Source organism: Talpa occidentalis, unplaced genomic scaffold, assembly GCF_014898055.3.
Source record: "Talpa occidentalis isolate TD23 unplaced genomic scaffold, MPIMG_talOcc4v2.1 talOcc4.8, whole genome shotgun sequence".
Taxonomy (NCBI): Eukaryota; Metazoa; Chordata; class Mammalia; order Eulipotyphla; family Talpidae; genus Talpa; species Talpa occidentalis.
Window position 1 is genome coordinate 36,289,112 of NW_023605194.1, and position 21,667 is coordinate 36,310,778.

At 43.6% G+C, this 21,667-nt stretch overlaps 1 protein-coding gene across 2 annotated transcripts in view; it reads right to left on the minus strand.

Moving 5' to 3' along the window:
- Positions 1 to 2,306: 2,306 nt before the first annotated feature.
- SH2D4B (SH2 domain containing 4B) overlaps positions 2,307 to 21,667 on the minus strand; it is a 65,222-nt gene continuing 45,861 nt past the window's right edge. The window contains exons 8-9 of one of the 2 annotated variants that reach the window (XM_037496794.2): positions 6,415 to 6,635; positions 2,307 to 2,433 (exon numbers count right to left, since the gene is read on the minus strand). In XM_037496794.2, the coding sequence (XP_037352691.1) occupies positions 2,341 to 2,433; positions 6,415 to 6,635 (314 nt within the window). In that variant the 3' untranslated portion in view covers positions 2,307 to 2,340. The remainder of the gene's footprint in view (positions 2,434 to 6,414; positions 6,636 to 21,667) is intronic. The other variant, XM_037496795.2, reaches the window with a different exon arrangement.

Here is a 21,667-nt window from a genome sequence, read left to right on the forward strand (position 1 = left end):
CCTGACATCGTGTACACCACTGCAAAGCATGATATGTTGCTGGTACTATGGTTGTCATGAGCAATGCCTTTCATTTGGAAAGTTTTCATATTGATCATTTAACTGACCTGATAATACACCTAGCTATGGCCACAGAGATTCTCTTCTCAGTTACACCAGGTTTCAGTGAGGCTTAATGACTCGAGTGGAGTCACATAGTTGGTCAGCCGCATGGCCAAAACTCACATTCAGTTCCTCTGAGTCTAATAGAAGATAATTTTAATAATAATTAGTTATGGTTTTAAAGCACATTAGAGTTCAGAAAGCGTACTCCCTCCTTCTCCTCATTTTACCCATTTGGGGGCTCAACAAGACAGGTGGGAGGGAAACCAGGTTGTAAAATTGATATTACTGAATTCATTTGTGATGACTGCCCCAAAGACAGAGCCAGAGCCAGTGTTTAGATTTTGCTGCTTTCTTCTGGGACACAATCCCACAGGAGCTGGAGAGAGAGGAAGGTGAAGCAGAGAAGAAGGAAGACAAATAGGAGGGGCTGGTACCCATCTGGCCACTGCTTGATTTCACCATGACTAGCTGCTCCACCTTGAAGGGAGCCATGTAAAGAACTGTCTCCCAGAGCAGTCTCCAAGGAAGAATTGAACTACCAGGTTCTATCTCCCACTGATCAAATGTTCACCCAGCTCTTCTCATCACATGTGTCCTAAATCTCAACAACAGGTGGTGGGGGGCTCATAGCACCACAAGTGCAAGGTACCACCAGCCTGGGCTCACATGAAGCTGATCGACACATTGAGGAGGAGTATAGCCCGTGCAAAATCAGTTCCAGGGTGGCAATGGGGTGAGACAAGTGGCCAAGGATCTGAGGAACTGGTGAGACAAGTAGAGGAATAAGGGAGGCATAAGAGATGTTTTATCCAGCTCTCAGGTAAGGTAAACCAGACAACCAGTCTGCTGATGCACTTACTCTCGTCAGATCCAATGCTTCTAATATTATTATACTAATAAGTTCTAGAGTGGGAATGTGAATCCAAGTCTCCTTGACTCTAGAGTCTATTACATCCCATCATAACATGCTCTCCCTCTGTGTGTTCCATGTGAAACATGGTTATGCATAGTACAACCCCTCACTGAGAGCAGTGAGGACTTACTGAAAGAGCCTTCTTAATATGAAGAACATACTCACACTAAGTGGAAAGTAAAATCAAAATCACAAGGAATAAAAGACAAAAGCAATCATTTGAGTAACATGCAAAAAGGTCAAATGCTAGAGAGCAAAGATCTTATCAGCCATCTACAAACCATCCTTAGATTTATAATTCACCCCAGATCTTGGCACATCTGTAGGACTACAATGAACCACTGTCCCAAAGTTGTAAAGCCATTATCATAATGCTTGCAAGAAAAAGGAGGGGTGGGCCTGCCCTGGTGGTGCAGGCAGTTGAGCGCAGCGTTGTGAGGCTGTCCATAGCCTCTGCAGCGTGGGTTCAAGCCTGGCCGGCCAGCGAGATACCCACATGGCATGGCAGATTTCTCCTGTCTTGCCCGCTACTTCCCTCAGTGGTGTATTTCGTCAGTCTGCCTGTTCTGTTCCCCACTCTGTCTCTGGTGAATCTTCTTACCCTCCCGCACCTCTGGCCTGTGCCCCGGTTATTGTATGCATGAATAAATAAATCTTAAAAAAAGAAAAGAAAAAGGAGGGGTGACAAAAGCAGAGGTAAATAAGGAAGGTGGGGCAGTCTCAGTCATCTGTGCTGGAAGCTGGGGCTCAAAAGTATAGGTAATTCCAATGGCAGTATCAATGAGGATGATATTGAACATCATTGAAGACGCAGCATCTATGTCTTCATAAAAATCCTTTACAAGATTTCTTCTATAATATCCACAACTTTACAAACAGTAACAAATAGGAAACAACTTACTGGGAATTATCACTGATCAATGTTGGAAAACACTCAGAAGAAGTGCATTCATTTAGCAAACATATAGTGAATGTCTGCCATATGTTAAATTCAGAGTTCAACACTGGGATTAATTTGGATTATTAAAACATGATTCATGTGCTCTAGAAGCTCAGTTTAGGGCAACAGTGGCAAATGGGCTTCACCTTTAGAACTAAACCCTTCATGAAAGAGTTGCATCAGTTATGAGCAATTGCTGTCCTGGGTACTGGGTTGGGCGATATATACCATATATTTCATGTCCCTGAAATATACTAAAATACTTGTTCCTCTGGGTAGTGGTGGATCTTCCAGAAGGCTGTAATGATTTGAGCTGGGAAGTTCTTATGTGCAGTTCAGAGAAAAGGATGTGTAAAGGAGTCCAATTGCTAGGGGGGAAAAATCATTCAAACAACAGATGGTAGTCTGGCGGGCTGTCTCTCTGTCCACAGGCTTCCTGCAGCAACTCTCCCCCTGAAACAGTGATAATTTCCTCCTAAAAGGGAAAAAAATATATATTATCAAGAAGGAAAAGGAACAAACACCAAGTTTCAAGACAGAGGAGTAAAATCATCTTTCTCACTCAAATTTCTAGAAATGACAGGTGGAAATCTGCTTATAAAAATAAATAAACCGGGGTCTCCCTGGTGGCGCAAGGGATTAAGACACAGCCTATGAAACTATCCTCAGCCACTGCAGAATGAGTTCGATCCCCGGCCGGCCAGAGAGCAACACACAAGGCGCAGCAGACCTCTCCTGTCTCACCCGCTGCTCCCCTCAGCAGCTGCTCCCTTTGGTCAATCTGCCTGTTCTGTCCCCTACTCTGTCTCTGGTGAATCCTCTCACTCCCCACACCTCTGGCCTGTACCCCAGCTCTTAAACGCATAAATAAATAAATCTTTAAAAATAAATAAATAAATAAATAAACCCATAACACTACTGGAAAATAAGAAGGACATCAACGAAGCAAAACTGTTAAAGAATACTTGAAAACCAAAAGACATCCCAGATATATACTTAGAGGAGTGAAGTGCAGCAGGGACTGGAGCGGAGCAGACAGCTGAGGTCTGTGACTCTGAAGTTCAGGCAATAAGAAGAGGCACGCAGTTCCGTGGGAGGCTGAATTAGGCCTAGAAAGTTCAGGCACTTCGATGCCCAGAAGATGAGCTACTCACGGTCAATCACAACTCTTCCAGCATAGAGAGACTGGACTTGGGAAAGGAGATGATAAATGGATAAACAGGAACCTCAGTGTTCAAAGATCACTTCATAGCCCCAAATTTACATACATATAAGGAAAATTATAGCCATTAAAAAAGATGCCAAACTCAGTGGAACTGACTCCCAAGAAAAGATCAAGTTCATAAAACAAACAGAAAGAACCTTTAGGAGATGTATAGGAATCTCCCTGGTAGAATAAGGCAGATATATCATCCATGAAACAAGAACCAATTATAGAACCTGGAAATGAAAAGGATGTCCATTTAAATTCAAAGAAAATTTTCAACAGAACTGAAGAACAGAATGGACATAACTAAAGAGCAATTTGGTAGCTGGAAGAATTGACACATCAATAAGAAAGACACATGTAAGTAGAAAAATGGACAAAGGAGATGAATAGACAATTCACAGCAGGAATCCAAGTGGCCATTAAATATCCAAAAAGCTCCTCAGCATCAGTAGTAATCAGAGAACTGCAAGCTAAACAACATTGTCTCCCCATCCAACGGGTAAATATTAAAATGATTGATCAGCCCCAGCAGCGTGTGGGCCACAGCTTCATGTAGTTTGGCAGAAGCATGAACTGGTGTGACATTTCTGGAGGGCAATTTGGAAGAGCATTTCAAATTAAAATATGTATAGTCTTCTCTCCAACCCCTCCAGTTCAAGGGATTCATCTTATAGAAAGTGTTGCAATGTGCCCAAATTGATATATCCAAGCAAGTGTCTGCAGCACTGTTTGTGGTCATGAAAACACAGTGGACATCAAAAGGGAGGTGGATAACTAAACTGTAATCTCTATCCAGAGGGTGGGCACCACATGGGACCTTTGCAAGGACACAGGACACATGCTGACATGGGAAGGTCGCATAGGCCTATTTCAGTAACAGCCAACAATTGCCTCTGGTGGATTGTTTTAGCACTTTACACACTGACATCTCATTGAAGCTTCACAGTGACCCTAAGAGGTGAGTGCTATTATCAATCCCTCCTTACTGAACTGGAAGCAAAGGGATAAAAGTTTGAGTAGTTGCCTAAAGTTAAAATAATGCAGTTGGTATTTAAAACTCTATCCAGAGACTAGCTTTTAAAATACTTTTTAAAAAATTCTATAATACATAAAGCACATTAAAAAACTGAATTGTTGTGCAACTGGTAAAGGATTATCCAATTTAGGTGAAAAATAACAAAACTATGTATTTCCTAATGTACATAAATGTCTGTGTTAATGCCCAGGACATACTTGCATAGGCATGTGGCAAACTATTAGTTTGAGGTGGGAAATAGAAATGGGGATTTGAAATGAATGATGCTTTCACTTCGTGTTAGATTTTTATTCTTCTTTATTATCTTAGAATGCTAAGTTTATTATATAATTAAAAATTTTAAGCCTAATTTATGAAAACTGGCCACCAGATCTCTACTTGAGCATCAGGGAGCCCTCTCTTTTGTGTTAAAAACTAAATTGATAGTCTCAACCCTTAGATTTGGACAGAATAGAAACCTTCAAAGACATCTGGCCTAGCCTTCCCACGCAGGAACCTGTACATCTTCCTGAGAGACGGCCGTTTACTCTCACGTGGACACTTGCAGTGACAAGGGAGCTCATCGCTGCTCAAAGCAGTTGATCTAGGACAGGGAAAGCCAGAACTGTGGTACACAAGAAAGAGCACAAGTTTTGGAGGCACACAGCCTGAGGCTTACCTCCTGTATCTCACTAGTACCAACCATGAAAATTTAGACAAGTCCTTCAAGTCAGGAAAACAAGTCCGTGGCCTTGGTTTCCCGATTTGTGAAATGGGGTAATATGCCTCCCTCATAGATAGATCGTGAGAATTAAAAGAAAGCACACATAATGCTTGACTCAGAGAAAGAGCAAACACTCACACATTCTCTCCCTTGCTCTTTCTTATCATTAGGAAAGAGTTTTTCTGAGATCAATAAATCTGCCATGATCCTGATTAGATCCAGTTTTCTGTGGTACTTTTGCCCAATGTCTGGGTATTTATAAATGGGTGCTTTTCTATATGTTTTACTTACAAGGTCAGGTCAAGAGCTGTCCCATAAAGAAAGAGCAATACAAATTCAAGGTTCCCCACTATAGCAAAAGCCCAGTGACATGGTCAAGTCATTCTGCTAAGCTTTCTACAGCTCAAGAAGATGGGAGATCCCTGAGCTACCACAACCCTGGTTTTTCCCTTCTGGGTCACCAGGTTCCACCATTGACTTTCTCCCAGTTACTACTTTCACCAACAGTCACATTAACACAAAGTTGCTTCTCTCTACAAGATGGAAGGCGACATGTTGCTCAATGTGAGGTCCACAGCAGGAAACATAACAAAAAGAGGTCTTGGGAAACGAGAACTTCCGTACTACTGTACACTTACAGAATGTGTTGTATACAGTCCCTCATTCAATGCTTATAAGAGCTGAGCTAAGTATTAGCTACATCCATTTGCCCAGAAAGAAATTAAAACTGGGCCTCCCCAGTGGTGGAGCAGATTGAGCACAGCCCTGTGAAGCTGTCCACAGCCTCTGCAGTGCAGGTTCAATTCCTGGCCAGCCAGGGAGATTCCCACATGGTGAGGCAGACCTCTCCTGTCGTGCCCACTGCTCCCCTCAGCAGTGTTTTCGGTCGTCTGCCTGTTCTGCATCTTGCTCTGTCTCTCGTGAATTCTCTTACACTTCCATGCCTCTGGCCTGTACCCCAGTTCTTGTATAAATAAATAAATCTTAAAAAAAAAAAAAAACTAAAACTCAGTGAGACTAAGGAAATTCCCCTAGGTCACACATGTACTAAGTGGTAAAGTTGTAGTTGGAAGCTCTACTAGAAAATCTTCTCTAACCAAGGTCTTGACTGCCAGGCTTCACTAAGTATAGAGAGCTACAAGAGGCCAGCCTGGAATGTTCTCAGGAGAGATGTTCTGGAAATGGTCAGACCAAAGGACAAGCAAGCAACCCCTAGTGTTGACAGTAGGGAGCCTCCAGGTGCGTAAGGTGAGAAGGGGCCTGGAGACTGTGGTCACAGGTTCATGCATGGTTCAGAGAGCAAGTCAGAGAGAAGAGTGCACCCCAGAGCCTGTCCTGGACAACCTCTACTCTCTTCTTCCCAGAAGATCTATGTCCTTGTGACCCTAAGGAACTTCTGGGGCTGCTCAGTTTCCATTCCATCCCTTAGAGTACCTGCAGTCTACCTGTCCCTTCAGCTCAATTTTCTATTAATTTCATCCCCAAACAGCACTCCTTAAAAGGATACCTTGTGGAAATCAATGAGATCGGTGAGCGTTGCATGGCGGTTGGGGTCCACTCCCAGGAAGCTGTAAAAATCCCCAGAGGCATCCACCAGAAAGTGCTTGAACCCTTTCTGCAGGCGGTAGGAGAGGGTGTAACCCCATATTTTGTCACTGACCCGGACCAGAAATGCTCCCTCAGTCATGTTCTCAAGGAGATCTTCAGCATCTTCTCGGCTAATAATTCCTGGTTTAAAAATAGAAAAAATGAAAATTAGTAGTTTCACCCCCCCACTCCTCCTTGCCCCTCATCCTTCTAGAGGCAGTGGGGAAGGGAGGTCCTCAGAAACCACCTGCACTGGCTTCTTTCCACAGAGGGAGTACACCTTAGCCCATCAGCTGTAAGCATGCATGGAGGCAGAGTTTCTAACAAGACCTGAGTTTAGCATGCTTTTCTCTAAATTAAGCCACACTAATTTGGATTAATTGGGTAAGGAAAGTATTAGTAATGAGCCAGAATTATAGCACCTATTGATTACAAATTCAAGTCAACAAGCATTGGCCACTGGAGAGCATTAAGAGACCCGTTTTAATGAGGAGACCTGAATGACTTATGATTGCTGCCTTGGTTCTCTCTCTAAAGAGTATTTCCTCTAAAGAAGTAAAAAGATTTCCTCTGTTTACCTGTGGACACCAGGCAAACCATTTCATAATCAGGGCACATAATTAAGCTGCACTTCAGTTCTAAGAACAAGTTTTTCTCAGGTTCTGCAATCCTACACAAGGTAGTTTCACCACCGTGAGAGACAGGTCTGATCTCTGAGTTGTTACCATGTCAGTGGCATTCCCAGAAAGGCTTTGTTGGCACTGCTCTCATCTGGGGTGAGATGTGTTTGCTGGATCAGGGTCTGGAGGGTGAGTGGGTGGGAAGAGATGGGGAATCAGAAGATCTAGATTACTTGCCCTACTCTACCCTGCATCACCTCTTTTTCCTCCTCACTCCTCCCTGCCCATCATCCTCCTAGAGGAGCCAGAATTAGAACTCAGACTCCAACCCAGAGTTCTTTGCTCTACACCCATTATCTCATGCAGGGACAGTAATGCTATGAAAGTCACAAAATCAATGAGGCCAGCCCTACAGAAGTCAGGGGAGTTTAAGGAGTTAATGAAAGGAGGTATGAAGAGCCCCTGAAGGCTGGGTAGACTGTGTAAGCAGTAAAGAACTGTGATGTGGTAGAGGGGAAAAAGGGATAAGGTAACTGAAGAGTGGCAGTGCCAACTAAGAATGACACATTCGTGGGAGATTTATAAAACTGTAACATAAGAGAAGTTAAGTCTAAGTCTCAGGATATTAAGAGATGTGAAGGGTGGAATCAAATTTCTAACACATCTATAATCTGAATCCCAAAGAATAACAGAGAGTAAAATGGACAGGAGACAATGCTAAAAGAGTAATGCTTGAAAATTAATCAAAGACACATAGTGAAACTCTATAAAGCTATTCAATGTCCTGTTTTGTCAACCAGAGAGAAAAAGCAGATGACTGACAAAATGTAAACAATGGGATAATACTTTCAGTGTGCTGAGACAAAAATAACTGTTTGATGGAACTATCTTTAAAGGAGAAGGACAAAATACAGACCGCTTCAGAAAAAAAAATTGGTAGAGTTGACGACTAAGGGAACTCTAAAGATATTCTTCAGGAAGAAGATATATAATCCCCAATAGAGAAAATGAGATGTTAGAAAAATGATGAGTATTGGTACTGTAGGTCAACTTAAAAATATATATTGACTTTCAAAATAACAATAATAATAAATAATGAACACATTTTGAAGGTTAAAAAAAGATAAAGCTATAATACTGGTCATCAGTTGGGAGTAGGATAATTAGTGTTTGAAAATTAGGAAGAGGGTAAAGATATATATTAAGTTTAGAATATGTTACATATGCATGCTAAATTATCTAAATTAACCACTAAAAGATAGGCACTGGGAATAGTATGACCTTCAGACAAAAGAAATGAAAAAATGTAGTGAGAAAACGTTTTCAGTGAAGCGTGAAACAAGGTAATAACTGAAAATAAATACACTATGATTTCATATATATGAAAGTTGAAAACCTCACAGAGCTAAGTACTATAATGTTTGGAGATTGATATGTAAATAACAAGTGAAACAAAGAAATGGTGGCCAAAATATTCAGGCTAGAGAACATATGTGGTGGAAGGAAGAGGGCTATAGAGTGAAAAGCCCACAGGATATTCCAAGGACCAGTGACTTCTTAAGCTTTCCTTATGCCCTACACATATGTGCATGCATACATTATATGTATGCCATGTTTAACACTAAAAAACATTTTAATATTGTGCTTTGCAACTCCCCCACATCACTACCGTGACATTTACTCAAAATCAGTTCCATGTCCTTTGAGGGTAGGAGGTTATCACCAAGATAAAAGGGTCACTAATGAGATTGAAATGACAATGCCTACTGTCTGGAGTCTCTTGAGCACTGTCTTCAGCGCTGGCCCACTACAGGAGAGTCTTGTTTAATTCATTTGGGGTATAACAAGTACCAGCAATGCTTAAAATCTTCCCAGGTAATTCTAATACGTAGCCAGGTTTGAGTCTTACTGAGCTAGAAATAGCCTTGCAAGCCAGTATTGACAGAGACATAAAAAGTAATTTTTACACTTTAGAAACTCCCTATACATTCAGAGCAGTGTTTGGCTGTCCAAACACAGCGTTTTATAGACCTACTCTAGAGGAACATGGGATAGGTCTATGAGATGTCCTTGCTGAGCAGATAAGAGCTTTCCCCAGGCTGGTAGCAGATCAAGCCATAGGTTACTAAAAACAGAAGGAGGTCCAGAGATGAGTCACTGACGAGGGCCTTCTTTGACTTAAGCCAAAGCATGAGCATCCCCTGCACCCAGACATCATTTTGGAAAGAGGGGTGATATTGGAGACACTTGTGGAGAAGGGCAAGGCAGGACTTTGAGCTAAAGTGATTGAATATTTGTTACAAAATGAGTTAAACTGAAAGATACAGAGGAGATAGTATTATCTTTTTTTAATAAATTTTATTTTTATATTCCCCATACAATTGCAACCCCCTTATTTTGACCCCAATCCCTCTCCACCCCGCCCCCCCACCCCCCATAAGAGTGTCTCTGGTTCATAGTTTTTTGTTGATTTTGATTTTCACTTTCTTATAGTTATTCATTTTCCTGGTCCCTTATTTAAGTTTTCTAGATTCCTGTTATGAGTGAGACCATCCGTTATTTCTCTTTTTCTTTCTGGCTTATTTCGCTGAGCATGATCCCTTCCAGCGCCATCCATGTTGCTGCAAATTGCATGTGTTTATCTTTTTGAATGCTGAGTAATATTCCATGGTGTATATGTACCACATCTTCTTGATCCAGTCATCTATTTTTGGGCATTTGGGTTGTTTCCAAAGCTTAGCTATTGTTAATAGTGCTGCTATAAACATAGGGGTGCAGGTGCTCTTTGGAATTGATGTTTCTGTGTCCTTTGGGTAAATACCTAGGAGTGGAATTGCTGGATCATATGGAAGCTCTATGTTTAGTAGGTCAAGAAATCTCCACACAGCTCTCCATAGTGGTTGGACCAGTTTGCACTCCCACCAACTATAAAATACATAGAAGGAAATATAGGCAAAAACACTATGTGATATGCACATCAAAGACATCTTTACAGACATATCACCCAAAGCAGTGATAGTGAAGGCAAAGATAAACAGCTGGGACTACATCAAATTAAAGAACTTCTGCACAGCAAAAGAGACAATAACAAAAACAAAGAGAAACCCCACCGACTGGGAGAACATTTTTGCACACAACACTAATGATAAAGGACTGATCGCAAAAATCTGCAAAGAGTTGATGAGACTCAACAACAACAAAGAAAATAATCCTGTCAAAAAATGGGCAGAAGAGCTAAAAGGAAACTTCTCTGAAGAGGAAATGCAAATGGCCAACAGGCATATGAAAAAATGTTCAACATCACTTGTAACCAGGGAAATGCAAATCAAAACTACCATGAGATACCATCTTACACCAGTGAGAATGGCACATATTAAAAAAACTAGCAACAACAAATGTTGGCGAGGATGTGCAGTATTATCTTTAACTAGAACTTTAAAGGTTTTTTTTTTTTTTCCGGATATTAACTAGAATCAGAGTAAGAAAAGATTATTTATAATAACAAGCAAATAAGAAAGTCCTTCTAGCAACAATTAAAAGGTATGAAGGAGGGGCCTCCCTGGGGGCTCAAAGGGATAAGACACAGCACTCTGAAGCTATCCCCAGCCACTGCAGCAAGAGTTTGATTCCCCAGCCAGGGAAGTGACCCACATGGCACAGCAGACCTCTCCTGTCTGGCCCACTGCTCCCCTCAGCAGTGTATTTCAGTACATCTGCCTTCTCTGCTCCCCACTCTGTCTCTGGTGAATCCTCTTACCCCACCCCACCAACCCCACCCACCCCCCACATTTCTGGCCTGTACCACAGGTCTTGTATGTATAAATAAATAAATCTTTTAAAAAATAAAGTAAAATATTTTTTAAAAAATTTGAAGGAAATATATGTACAAATATAGACACAGATCAGGGTTTCTCAAGCTGGCACTATTGACATTTTGAGCAAGATAAGTCTCTGCCGCAGGAAGCGGCCCTTTGCACAGAGGCTGTTTAGTAGCATCCCTCACCTCTACCCACAAGCATCTCGCAGATGTGACAAAATATCTCTGCACATTTTCCATGGTGCCCTGAGAGCAGAATCAGCCCCTGAATAATCACCAACATGAGAGTAAACTAAAAGCCCTCTACTTGATAACCCAATAATAGCATATGATATAAGTCATGCAAGAAAGGTGGCTTCCACAAAATTTAATATAAAAATTATCATAATTTTGTAAACATAGGGTCTTTGAGAGCAAGAATTATGTCTCTCTTGTTCCTTCCATATCTCTATGTCTGGAAAGTATTAGGCTTCAATATTGTTGAAACAGTCATTAGTTAAAGTTTTAACCCATTACCTAGCACATCCAGAGAACATTGTGCCAACACTGTGAAAGAGCTTTTATACATAATTTCATTTCAATGATCATAATATCTTTTAATGAAGATATTTTTATTCTCCCCATTTTACAGCATGGAAAACTGAGCTCAAAGAGATTGATTTCTGATTCAAGGTCTCACAGTTAGTTAAGTGGCAGTGAGGGGAGAGAGGGATAGCATTCTTTATGTCGGTGTTATGCACATGCTATTAGTTTGTTAGCAGCCTGTGCTCCCAGATGGGTTGTACTCCCATAGCCACATCCCGTGTCCAGAGCTTACAGCTGGGAAGCCCTCGGAGAACATGTGCATGTGCCAGGTGTGGCCTGGCAGAGCCCTCCTGCCCCAGCACTTCCTGAGCTGGCAGCACGAACCATGAAGATTCAGACATGAAGTTGCTGAGGCCTCTCAGGGAGACTGCTCAGAGTCAAGGTCACTTGAGCATTGACCAAGTGACAGGTTGACCACAGTGCAGCAAGCAAAGTCACGGGCGGTTCCCAACGGGCCTGATGTGAAGGGTCGGGGGTAGTGGCAAACATCTGCAAGCCAAAATTATGCCCAGTCTACAGGGCAAGGGCCCTTCCTGTCTGGACAGGCCCATCCCCAAGGGTCAGGGCATTCAATGTCCTAGCCTCTAGCAAGCAAGTACCAAACCAAACAAATCTACGTTTCCAGTCACCTGTGTGCTGTTTATGGCCTTATCTTGGCCAAGTAAATCTTTCTTCACTGTTAAAATGAACCCACGTTAGTGTCACCCAAAGTTATTTGCTATACTAAGGAAAGAATGCCAGAAGAATAATGGCTGCTGACTCAAGCACAAACCCCACCTAGCCTAAATCGCACAGAGAGAGACTAGGCAATTGCCTGTAATCTGGATATGGAGGCGGAAACCCAACATGCAGATGGTGGCTCTTGGTGGGCACTATGGTGTTGGAGAGAGGGCAACTGCACCACCTGGGCCACCACTGTCCAGGACTCCTCTGGGTACTGACTCTCAGGAAATCTGACTAACTGCAGCGCCCCCTGCTGGGCCTCCACAGAAATGGACAGGACTGAGGTGAGGGACCTGAGACTTCAGGGCAGCAGCTTCCCACCCATGGTTGCACTGGGTGAGGGTGAGTAGGGGGATGCATTAGGAAAGATGTACGCTGACAGGCACAACAAAGAATTCCAGGCTTCTTTTCCCCCTCTCAGTACCTTTCACATTAACACATGTAGACTTTTGTAGCCAGCAGTCCTGGGAGGGGATCAGCAGCTCCTGGTGTCTCTGTTACTATACCCTGGGTACAAATCCCTGTGCGTCTTCCTGACACTTCACCTAATTGTCTCCTTGCATTGCATGCAAATGCTTTCAAATACTGTCCTGCTCACTATCAAAATATTTACTCATTGGTGCTAATCAGTGGCAGCCCCAGGAAGGAAAGGCACTTTAAGCATACTTTCCAAAGACATTCTGCTATAATAGACCCATAAATCCACCTGTTAGCAAATCCCAGGATTCAGCTCCCAGCCTCTCTTCCACCTCCATACTGTTCCCTAAAACCATTACCTCAGAATTGAACCTAAGTAACCAAATGTGCTCCTTTTATTTCTCTGTCAGGGCTTCTCCCTGAAAAGAAACACAGGCAGGCCAGACACTTTTTATGGGTCTCCATTTCTCTAATGTGCATATTTCTTAAAGCTTTCACTGCAGCTACACCCCACGAGGGGGCAACTCCTTCATTACAGGCTAGCTAGTCCTCATTCATTTTTGTGACTTTGCTGTCTTATTGCCATACTTTCCAGACGCAATCATTAAGGAGGCTGGAATTATTAAGCTCTTTATTCTCAACAATTTTTCAAAGCATCCTAAAGCCAAAGAGATTGTGATGAATGAGTTCAAATGCCTCATTTTTTATAACTCCCAATGAAATTTAACCACAGCTAACTGCTGAAACAAGGATTTCACTGGACAAGCTTCTTGGCTCCAGACATTTTTGCACAAGCAACAATCCCCCAGGCCCACAGCTGTCTGCTCCAAGCTGACATGGCAGGTCCAAATCACTGACATCACCATTCATGACCAAGGGTGACCACTACCCAGCAAAATGACTTCTGAAACTGGCTACACAAGCCACTGCATAACACCTTAAATGAATATACAAACTTAATATTTGATCCATGCCAGTCTTGCTGACGGTAATGACAGTTTCTCTAGGACAGAGGATAGGTTATTTTCCTCTCTGTGGCAGAAATCGTTTGGTCCAGGCAGCTTGGGACAATTTGCTCTTCTTCTGGCAATGAAACGGTGACTTCTTTGAGGAAGTCACATCCTCTCTGCACTCTGTGCAGTTGCAATAAGATGGACTCTTTCCCACTTCAAGGATGGCCATGTGACTCGAGCCCAGCTGATCAGAGATCGCCTCCCTGATTGGTTCAGGAGTGAACATGTGACCACAGTAGACAAACAAGGCAGAACATTGGGACTGATATTGGAACTGTTGAGCTAAAAACATGCCCCCTCTTCTGCTCCATTTGAACTAGGAGAATGTAGCCAATCAACCACCACAACTGATACATTGCTTGAAAATGAAAATAACATGGACAGCAACAGTGCTGAGAGAGGGGGGAGAGGCCAGGAGCTACAATTGCAAGCTCCCTGGATCAAGCAATGCCTGAAGCTGGGCCTACCTTTGGGTTTTTCTATCATATGAGTCAATAAATTCTTTTTTTACATGAAGTCATAAAATACATAGGGGAAAATAGAAACAAAACACTCTGCAACACTGGTTCCAGTAATGTCTTTGGAGACTTGACCACAAGAGCAAGTAAACAAAAGAAAAATTAAACAAATGGGACCATATCAAACCAAAAAGTTTCTGCACAACAAAAGAAACTATCATTAATATGAAAACACATGCTACCAAATGGAAAAAATTATTTGTACATCATACATCCACAAGGAGCTAATATCCAAAATAACAAAGAAATCATTGTAATTCAGCAAAAAGAAAACAAATAGCCCAATCAAAACGTGAACAGATAAGCTAAATAGACACTTCTCCAAAGAACACATACAGATGGACAACAAGCACATCAAAAAATGCTCATTGTCACTTATAAATAGAGAAATAAAAATTTAAAACCACAGCAAGGTACCACCTCACACCCATGAGACAAAAAGACCAGAAACAAGTGTTTCTTGTTATGAGTGTGGAGACAAATACTCAGAGTTTTAGTGGGAATACAGACTGGTCAGCTCCTATGGAAACAATATAGAAGTTTCTCAAAACATTAAAAATAAATCTGCCGTAATGTCCAGCAATTCTACTCCTAGGTATCTATCTGGAGAGTGCAAAATCATTTATTCAAAGGGATACATGCACTCCTGTGTTCACTGCAGCGCTATTTACAATAGCCAAGTTGTGGAAACAACATGAGTGCCCAAAGACAGAAGAGTGAAAAAAGCAGATGTGGCCTATAGACACAATGGAATACCACTGCACTATTTTTAGAAGTCTTGCTATTTGTGACAACATGAATGGAACTGGAAGGGATTATGCTGAGCAAAATAAACCAGAGGGAGAAAGACAAATTCTGGATGGATTCACGCATATGTGGAATGTAGAGTAACAAAACAAAGGAAAAGACAAAACGAACCTTAGAAATTTGACTACAGAATTGAAGCCTCCAAAAGGAAGAGAATAGGGGGTAGGAAAAAATGGGGAGGGGACCCAGTGGACTACGGTGGAGGACTATGGATGCCTCAGTGGTGGGCTGTGGTGTGGCAACACACTCATAAAGAGGTATGAATCTGTACCCCTAAATCATATACAGTGTTGTAAATCAACATTCTCTCAATTAAAATAACACAATGTTTTAAATAAATTCTCTTCTTTATTACAGTCCTGCATCACTTAACAAAGAGGATATGTTCTGAGAAATGCATCATTAGGTGATTTCATGGTTGCACAAAGGTATCATTAGTGGTGGACTTTATGCCCTTAAAGGTCATGAAGAACAAAACAATGTGAGATTAAATCAAGCATGAGAGAAAAGAACACTATCAAGTGACACGGTAAACATGAGATATATGAAGCTGCTGCCCAGGGAAAATGCTACCACACTCCAAGGCCACACTGTCCCCAGGTAATAGGAATTTTGTGTCACTGTCTGTGTGGTCTCTTACTCACTGAAGCGTTATCATGCTGCCCATGACCTTATGTTTAACTTTTCCCTCTTTCCTGCAAATGCCATGAGGACAGAGACATTATCAGTTTTGTCCACCGCATGCCCTGAACTTAGCACAGTGCCCAGCACACAATAGAAGCTTAATGTTCATAATCGACCAATTGTTTATTTAAAGACCTTCAACGGGGAAGCTGGCTGCTAGGTCCCTGCCAGGTAACTCAACAATCCCAAACGCTGACCATTTCCTGTTTTCCTCCACTGGTCACATGAAGACTTTGCAAACTGTGGGGTCTCAGACAGCATCCTTCAGGAATTCTGGGGGACAGTAGTGCCGGCCTCAGGAAGAACAGGCAATTACCCAGGCAGGAAGAGGCCATGCAGCTGGCCTACAAGCCAGAGACAACTGGTTGTCTCCTAGAGAACGGCGATCTCTTCGTCCTCAAGGGAAGGTCCTGTCCTGGGAAGGAACAGCTTCTCTGAGCTCTGTGAACCCCAGGGTCATCACTTAACCTTCAGAACCTCTTGCTCTTCACCTTTTAGATGACAACACTGCTTCCCAACAAGAGCATGGACTCTGGAGCCAGGCCATCAGGTTTAAATCCCACATCCCCACTTACTAGGAAGTAAGTGACCTCACTTCTCTGTATCTTCCTCATCTATGAAATGGGACTAATTGCTGGTAGCAAGCTCACAGTGGTGTTCTAGGGACAAAGTTAATATATTAAAGAGCTTAGCAGAATGCCCAGCACACTGTTAGCTCTGTGTACCTTGCCATTAATATCATTACCTCTTCAGAGAGTTCTGAGGAGTATATGAAACACTGGATATGTTTCCTTAACATAAAGCCTCTATAAAGTAAAAGTTCAATAAATTATCGATTAAAACATGAAAGCCAGTGTGATCTCAAAGGTGAGACCTGGGCCTCCCTGGTGGCACAGCGGCTGAGAGCCGCGCTGCGAAGCTGTCCGCAGCCTCTGCAGTGCCGGTTCAATTCCCCGCCGGCCAGGGAGTACCCCAGATGGCATAGCAGACCTCTCCTGTCTCACCCGCTTCTCCCCTCAGCAGTGTCTTCGGTCCTTTTGCCTGCTCTGCTCCCCGCTCTGGCTCTGGTGAATTCTCTCACCCTCCCGCACTTCTGACCTGTACCCCAGTTTTTGTATAAAATAAATAAATCTTAAAAAAATAAAAGATGAGACCCACCATCCCTACCCCTTAGATACTAACCCTGAGGTTAGTACGAGGTCAGGAGCCTGCTGCCTGAGGATGCCACAGATCCTCCAGATGGAGGCAGCCCCAAGTAGAGGGGACCTGGAACAGAGCGGGGACCCAGATCTTAGCCTCTCTTGCCTCCCCAACCACATACCCTCATGTAGGACGGAGCCTGCCCATCTGCACACAGCCATCCCTGTGTCTACTACCCCACAAGTGGAGGGAAGACCCAAACACTCAATTGCCCTATTGCAAAGAAGCAGGGAGGAAGGGAAGGAAATCCTAAAGACCTAGTTTCCCTAAAGTGACCAAGTAAACTAAAAATACTACCCCATTCAGTAAGATAAAGTGAAACAAATGGACTAGAGTTTATTTCCCCGCTACTACCTAGAGGGGTGAGGGGGCTGGGATTTAAATTCATGAAACTGAAGAAATTTTGGAAAAGTGAAGGAATGTCATTCTGTTTCCACACTTAAATAAGCTTGAAATGAGGCTGCCAAAACGCTGCCTGCAGGGGGCAGACTGTATTTGTGATCTTTCCAAGAAAAAAACAATTGCAAGTCCAGCAAGCCAGGCTGACCCCCTACAGGAGGCATTTCTAGGATGTCACATCCTTGAGTCAGAGGTGCTGCCTGGTGCTCTCCCAGAGGCTGCAAAGGAGGCCTGGATCCTAAGGCCAAAAGCTGTGTCATTATTTTTTTTTAAAGATTTATTTATTTATTTATACAAGCACTGGGTACAGTCAGAAGCGTGGGAGGGTGAGAGAATTCACCAGAGCCAGAGGGGAGAGCAGAGCAGGCAGACTGACGAAGTACACTGCTGAGGGGAGCAGCGGGCGGCAGGAGAGGTCTGCGCGCCATGTGGGACCCTCACCTGGTGGCTAGGGATAGAACCAGCGCTGCAGAGGCTGCGGGCAGTTCGCAACCCAGCGCTCAACCACTGCACCACCGGGGAGGCCCTGTGTCATTATTTTAAATGAAACCTATGAGCATATGACTCTGTCATGGGACGTTTTAAGTTTTCTGGGTCCCCCAGTCCCTGGCCCTTCCAGACATCTGAGTTACCCACACGTGTTTCAGAAAACCAAAGATCTCAACAAAACATCCAAAGTGAAAGTGTTATGTAGACAGGAGACAACAGGTCTGAAACTAAGAACCCTGCACTTGAGACAGCTGAAAGGAAAGAGTTAAACTCTTGAGAACACCAAGGCAGTCTGCTTCCCTAAAGCACAAAAACAATTCTGTTCTTCTTTGTAATCTTTTTTTTTTTGGGGGGGGGGGGACTACATAGCCAGTGCACAATTTTTTAAAAATTAGAAGAAAAGAGATTCCTTTACTTCTTTGTTAGAACAGCTTAAGCAAGAACATAAGAGGAAAGTAGGTCAACTGACCTACTTTCTTCTTCTTTAGAAATTTTCGCATTTGGGATCAGAGTTGGTGGAAAATTTCCATTCCAAATTCTACTCAGGAGAGGGAAATTAGCAATCTGAATTGACATGATGGATCGTGACAACCTAACCATCCTTCCAAATGACCTGTGTGTTACATCTCACAGCTTTCCAAAAAACATTTCAAGATGGGTATGATATTCATGATGAAAAAAATTTCAGACTTGAACATTTTTTTTTTTTTTTAGAAAACTAAATAAATACTTTTCTTTTTGCACCCAGTTCTTTGAGGTCCTCTGTGTCTTCACTGTAAGTGGTTTGCAGTGACATGCCCTAAGGGTTTGAAGCCACCATTCGCATGCCTCAAATCCTGATTTGCATCTCCAACGGCTTTCAAAGTTTTTTATTCCATACAACAAACACAAGCATTTATTTCATGCCAGGCATCTTCTAAACACTTCATAAATATTAATACCTTTAACCCTTATAACACCAATAAGACGTGGGTGTCATTCCTTTCTCCACCCCTTTGTTTCTTCAGCGACCTTGCTTGACATGGATTTTAGCACCTAAGCCACACTCCCCCATCCTCTGCAGCCATGCTGGCTGCTACCTCTCAACAGGTCCCAAAACCTCACCACAGTTTCCTAGCCTCCTACTGATCTTAGACGCCTAGGACAGGGCCCTGATCTGGCTCACTCTCTCCATCTCAACCCTGGAAATTCTAACTCCTGTGAGTCTTCCCAAAAACCAGACTGTGCATTCCCAAATTTTCCCACAAGTTGGGCCAGGAAAGCAGGGGCAGCTCTGCAAAGGACAGAGTGAGGAGGGGTGAGGTTTAAAATAAAGAACTGGGGTTGTGCATGAAAGAAGTTCAAATAATATACAAGAAGGGGTTGTAAATACAGAGAGGACACTTTTTTGCACTAATTTCTCTCTTTGGATAGTAGTATTGTTAAGGAGTTGCCAAAATGGAGTAGGGAAAAGTAGGAGCCAGAGGTCTTACATCTGTGTTGACGCAGCTCCGGTCCTTACTGCTGGGTGCAGAGGAATTGGTTTCTCACGGTCTCTGGGCCTTGGCAAGGTCACCTATAAAGGGCTAACAATGAGCCACTCGAGGGGCAGGTGAGAGTGAAGTGAGAGTGCCCGTGAGCAGGAGCCATTAAACCACGCTGCTCATCTACACAGTCAGACAAACATGCAAGAATGAATGGCAGAATCACCCCGGAAGACTCACCAACAGTCAGCACTGGTCAGCAAGTCCAGTACTTCCTGTTCTGTGCAGCCCAGAGGTTAGAGGTTAGGGGGACCCAGCAATGATTCTGCTCCTACTCAACCTCTGCCTCCCAGGGCACAGTCCTTCCCACCTCCGGCCCTGCACGGCTGCCCGCTCTCTGCCCCTTGCCAGCAGAGTTCCTGGAAGGACCAGCCAGAGGGGTCACCACTGCTGTACCTCAACTTCTGAACCAAAAATACCACCAGTAATAGAGAAATAAGCAAAGTGAAGAAGCCCAATGATCAGAGGAAAACCTTCAATCCTCAGCCCATAGACTCTGGAGCACCCTGTTCTGTCTTTCCAAAGCTCCTGACTGCAGGAGAGGCTTGGAGGCTTGGCAGGGGAAGGTCAGTGGTGCTGAAATCATGTCAGCAGAGCACAGCCTCAGAATCACACTGCATCACACTTGCCAGGAGCAGCAAGCTTTCAAGCCCTCGGGGAATTCACTGGTCATCCAGACTGGCCAGAAGCAAGCTTCAGCCACCCAAAAACTCTTTTTTCTACTGGAATGAAATGTGATCACAGACTCCCGTCCCTGAACCCTGGTTGATACTTTCTCAAGACAGGACTCCAGACACTAAGAGGTGTGGCTCTGTTCCCACATCCATCCCTCTCTCAAGGCTTCCCTTTCCCAAGACAGACATTCCCTCAAGTAGCCAGTAACTCTACTGTGGCTTCTGTATCTTTTCCTTCCCTCAAATACATTTGGAGGCTCTGTGGTCAACAACAAGGTGGGCAAGAAGTCTGAAGAGGGGCCCTCCCTGGTGGCGCAGGGGTTAAGCACTGCACTATGAAGCAATCCGCAGCCTCTGCAACAAGTTCAATTCCCGGCAGGCCAGGGAGCAACCCACACGGCGCAGCAGACCTCTCCTGTCTCGCACACTGCTTCCCTCAGCAGTGTATTTCAGCCAGTCTGCCTGTTCTGCTCCCCACTCTGTCTCTGGTGAATCTTTTCACCCTCCCCCCATCTCTGGCCTGTACCCCAGCTCTCATATGCATAAATAAATAAATCTTTAAAAAAAAGAAAGAAGTCTGAAGACCTGGGCGCACATTAGGACCTCGCAGCTCTGTGACCATCAACATTCCTCTTATCTCCTGCACATGTGCTCTGAGGTCATGGTGGGCATAGGAAGCAGTGCCCATTCCACTTGGGAGCTCCTGCTTCACACTCAAAAAACCTCCTCCAACTGCCAGGTGCCCTGTAGCAGTGCTTTGTGGGTGTCTGCTCCCTGGGAGGCCTCCACTTTGTACTTGTCAGAAAAAGCTTAGGAACAACACCCCATCTGAGTGCAGGTGACCCATGTTTGAGATCCACTTTCAGCACCTGAGCAGGGTGTGTGGGAATAATTTCTAACGTCAACTACATCCACTGTGCAGCCCCACCCCCATCAAATCCCAAGGGCTTGATACAAGACAGCCAATGGGCAGTTGCCAAGATAATAAACCAAGGGCTCCCCTAAAACTGTCTTCTGGAAGCAAGTTCAGAAAGAGAAATGGGTTCCAACTGAGCCAATGTTCAGACAGAAGATGGTCTTAATAATTTTAGATACAAGCCAAAGTCCAAAAATAGATTGTTTTTTCCCCAAAGCCAAGTCCATGTGCACCAGTTTTTCTCAGAACTGTTTCGTATAACTAGAAGTTTGTCTGGGATCCCCTGGAATATATTAATGAACACGGAAGAATGAGGAATGACTTTAGCAGCATTCCTCTTAACAGGGGCGAAGCCTGTAATCCTAGAGGGAAGCAAACACCTCACCTCACCCACTCTGGGCTCTGAGTCCATTCCCCCCAAACTCAATTTCCCAGAGGAGGAGGTGGGGTCTCTGGTGGACCTCCGACTCAGGGGACATCAACGCTCACTTCAACGTGGCTCCTTGTGGGGGAGAAAGCACGTTTCCCCGGCTTGTTCTTCAAAAGCATCCTGTGAAGCAGATGTTGTCATCCCAGCTTCATCCATGGTATTTTAAAGGACATATCCAAAGTCACAGAACTGCTAGCTTCTAGGGTGGTGCCACATCTTCAGGCTCCTTGTCCACATTGCTCTTGTGATTACACAATCTATCCAAATGTGTTGGAGGGAAAGGAAGAAAATAGAAGTCCCAGTAGTCATTTTTAACCTGCATCTAAAACCCAGTCAGGAATGCTTTGCCCAGAAAAGA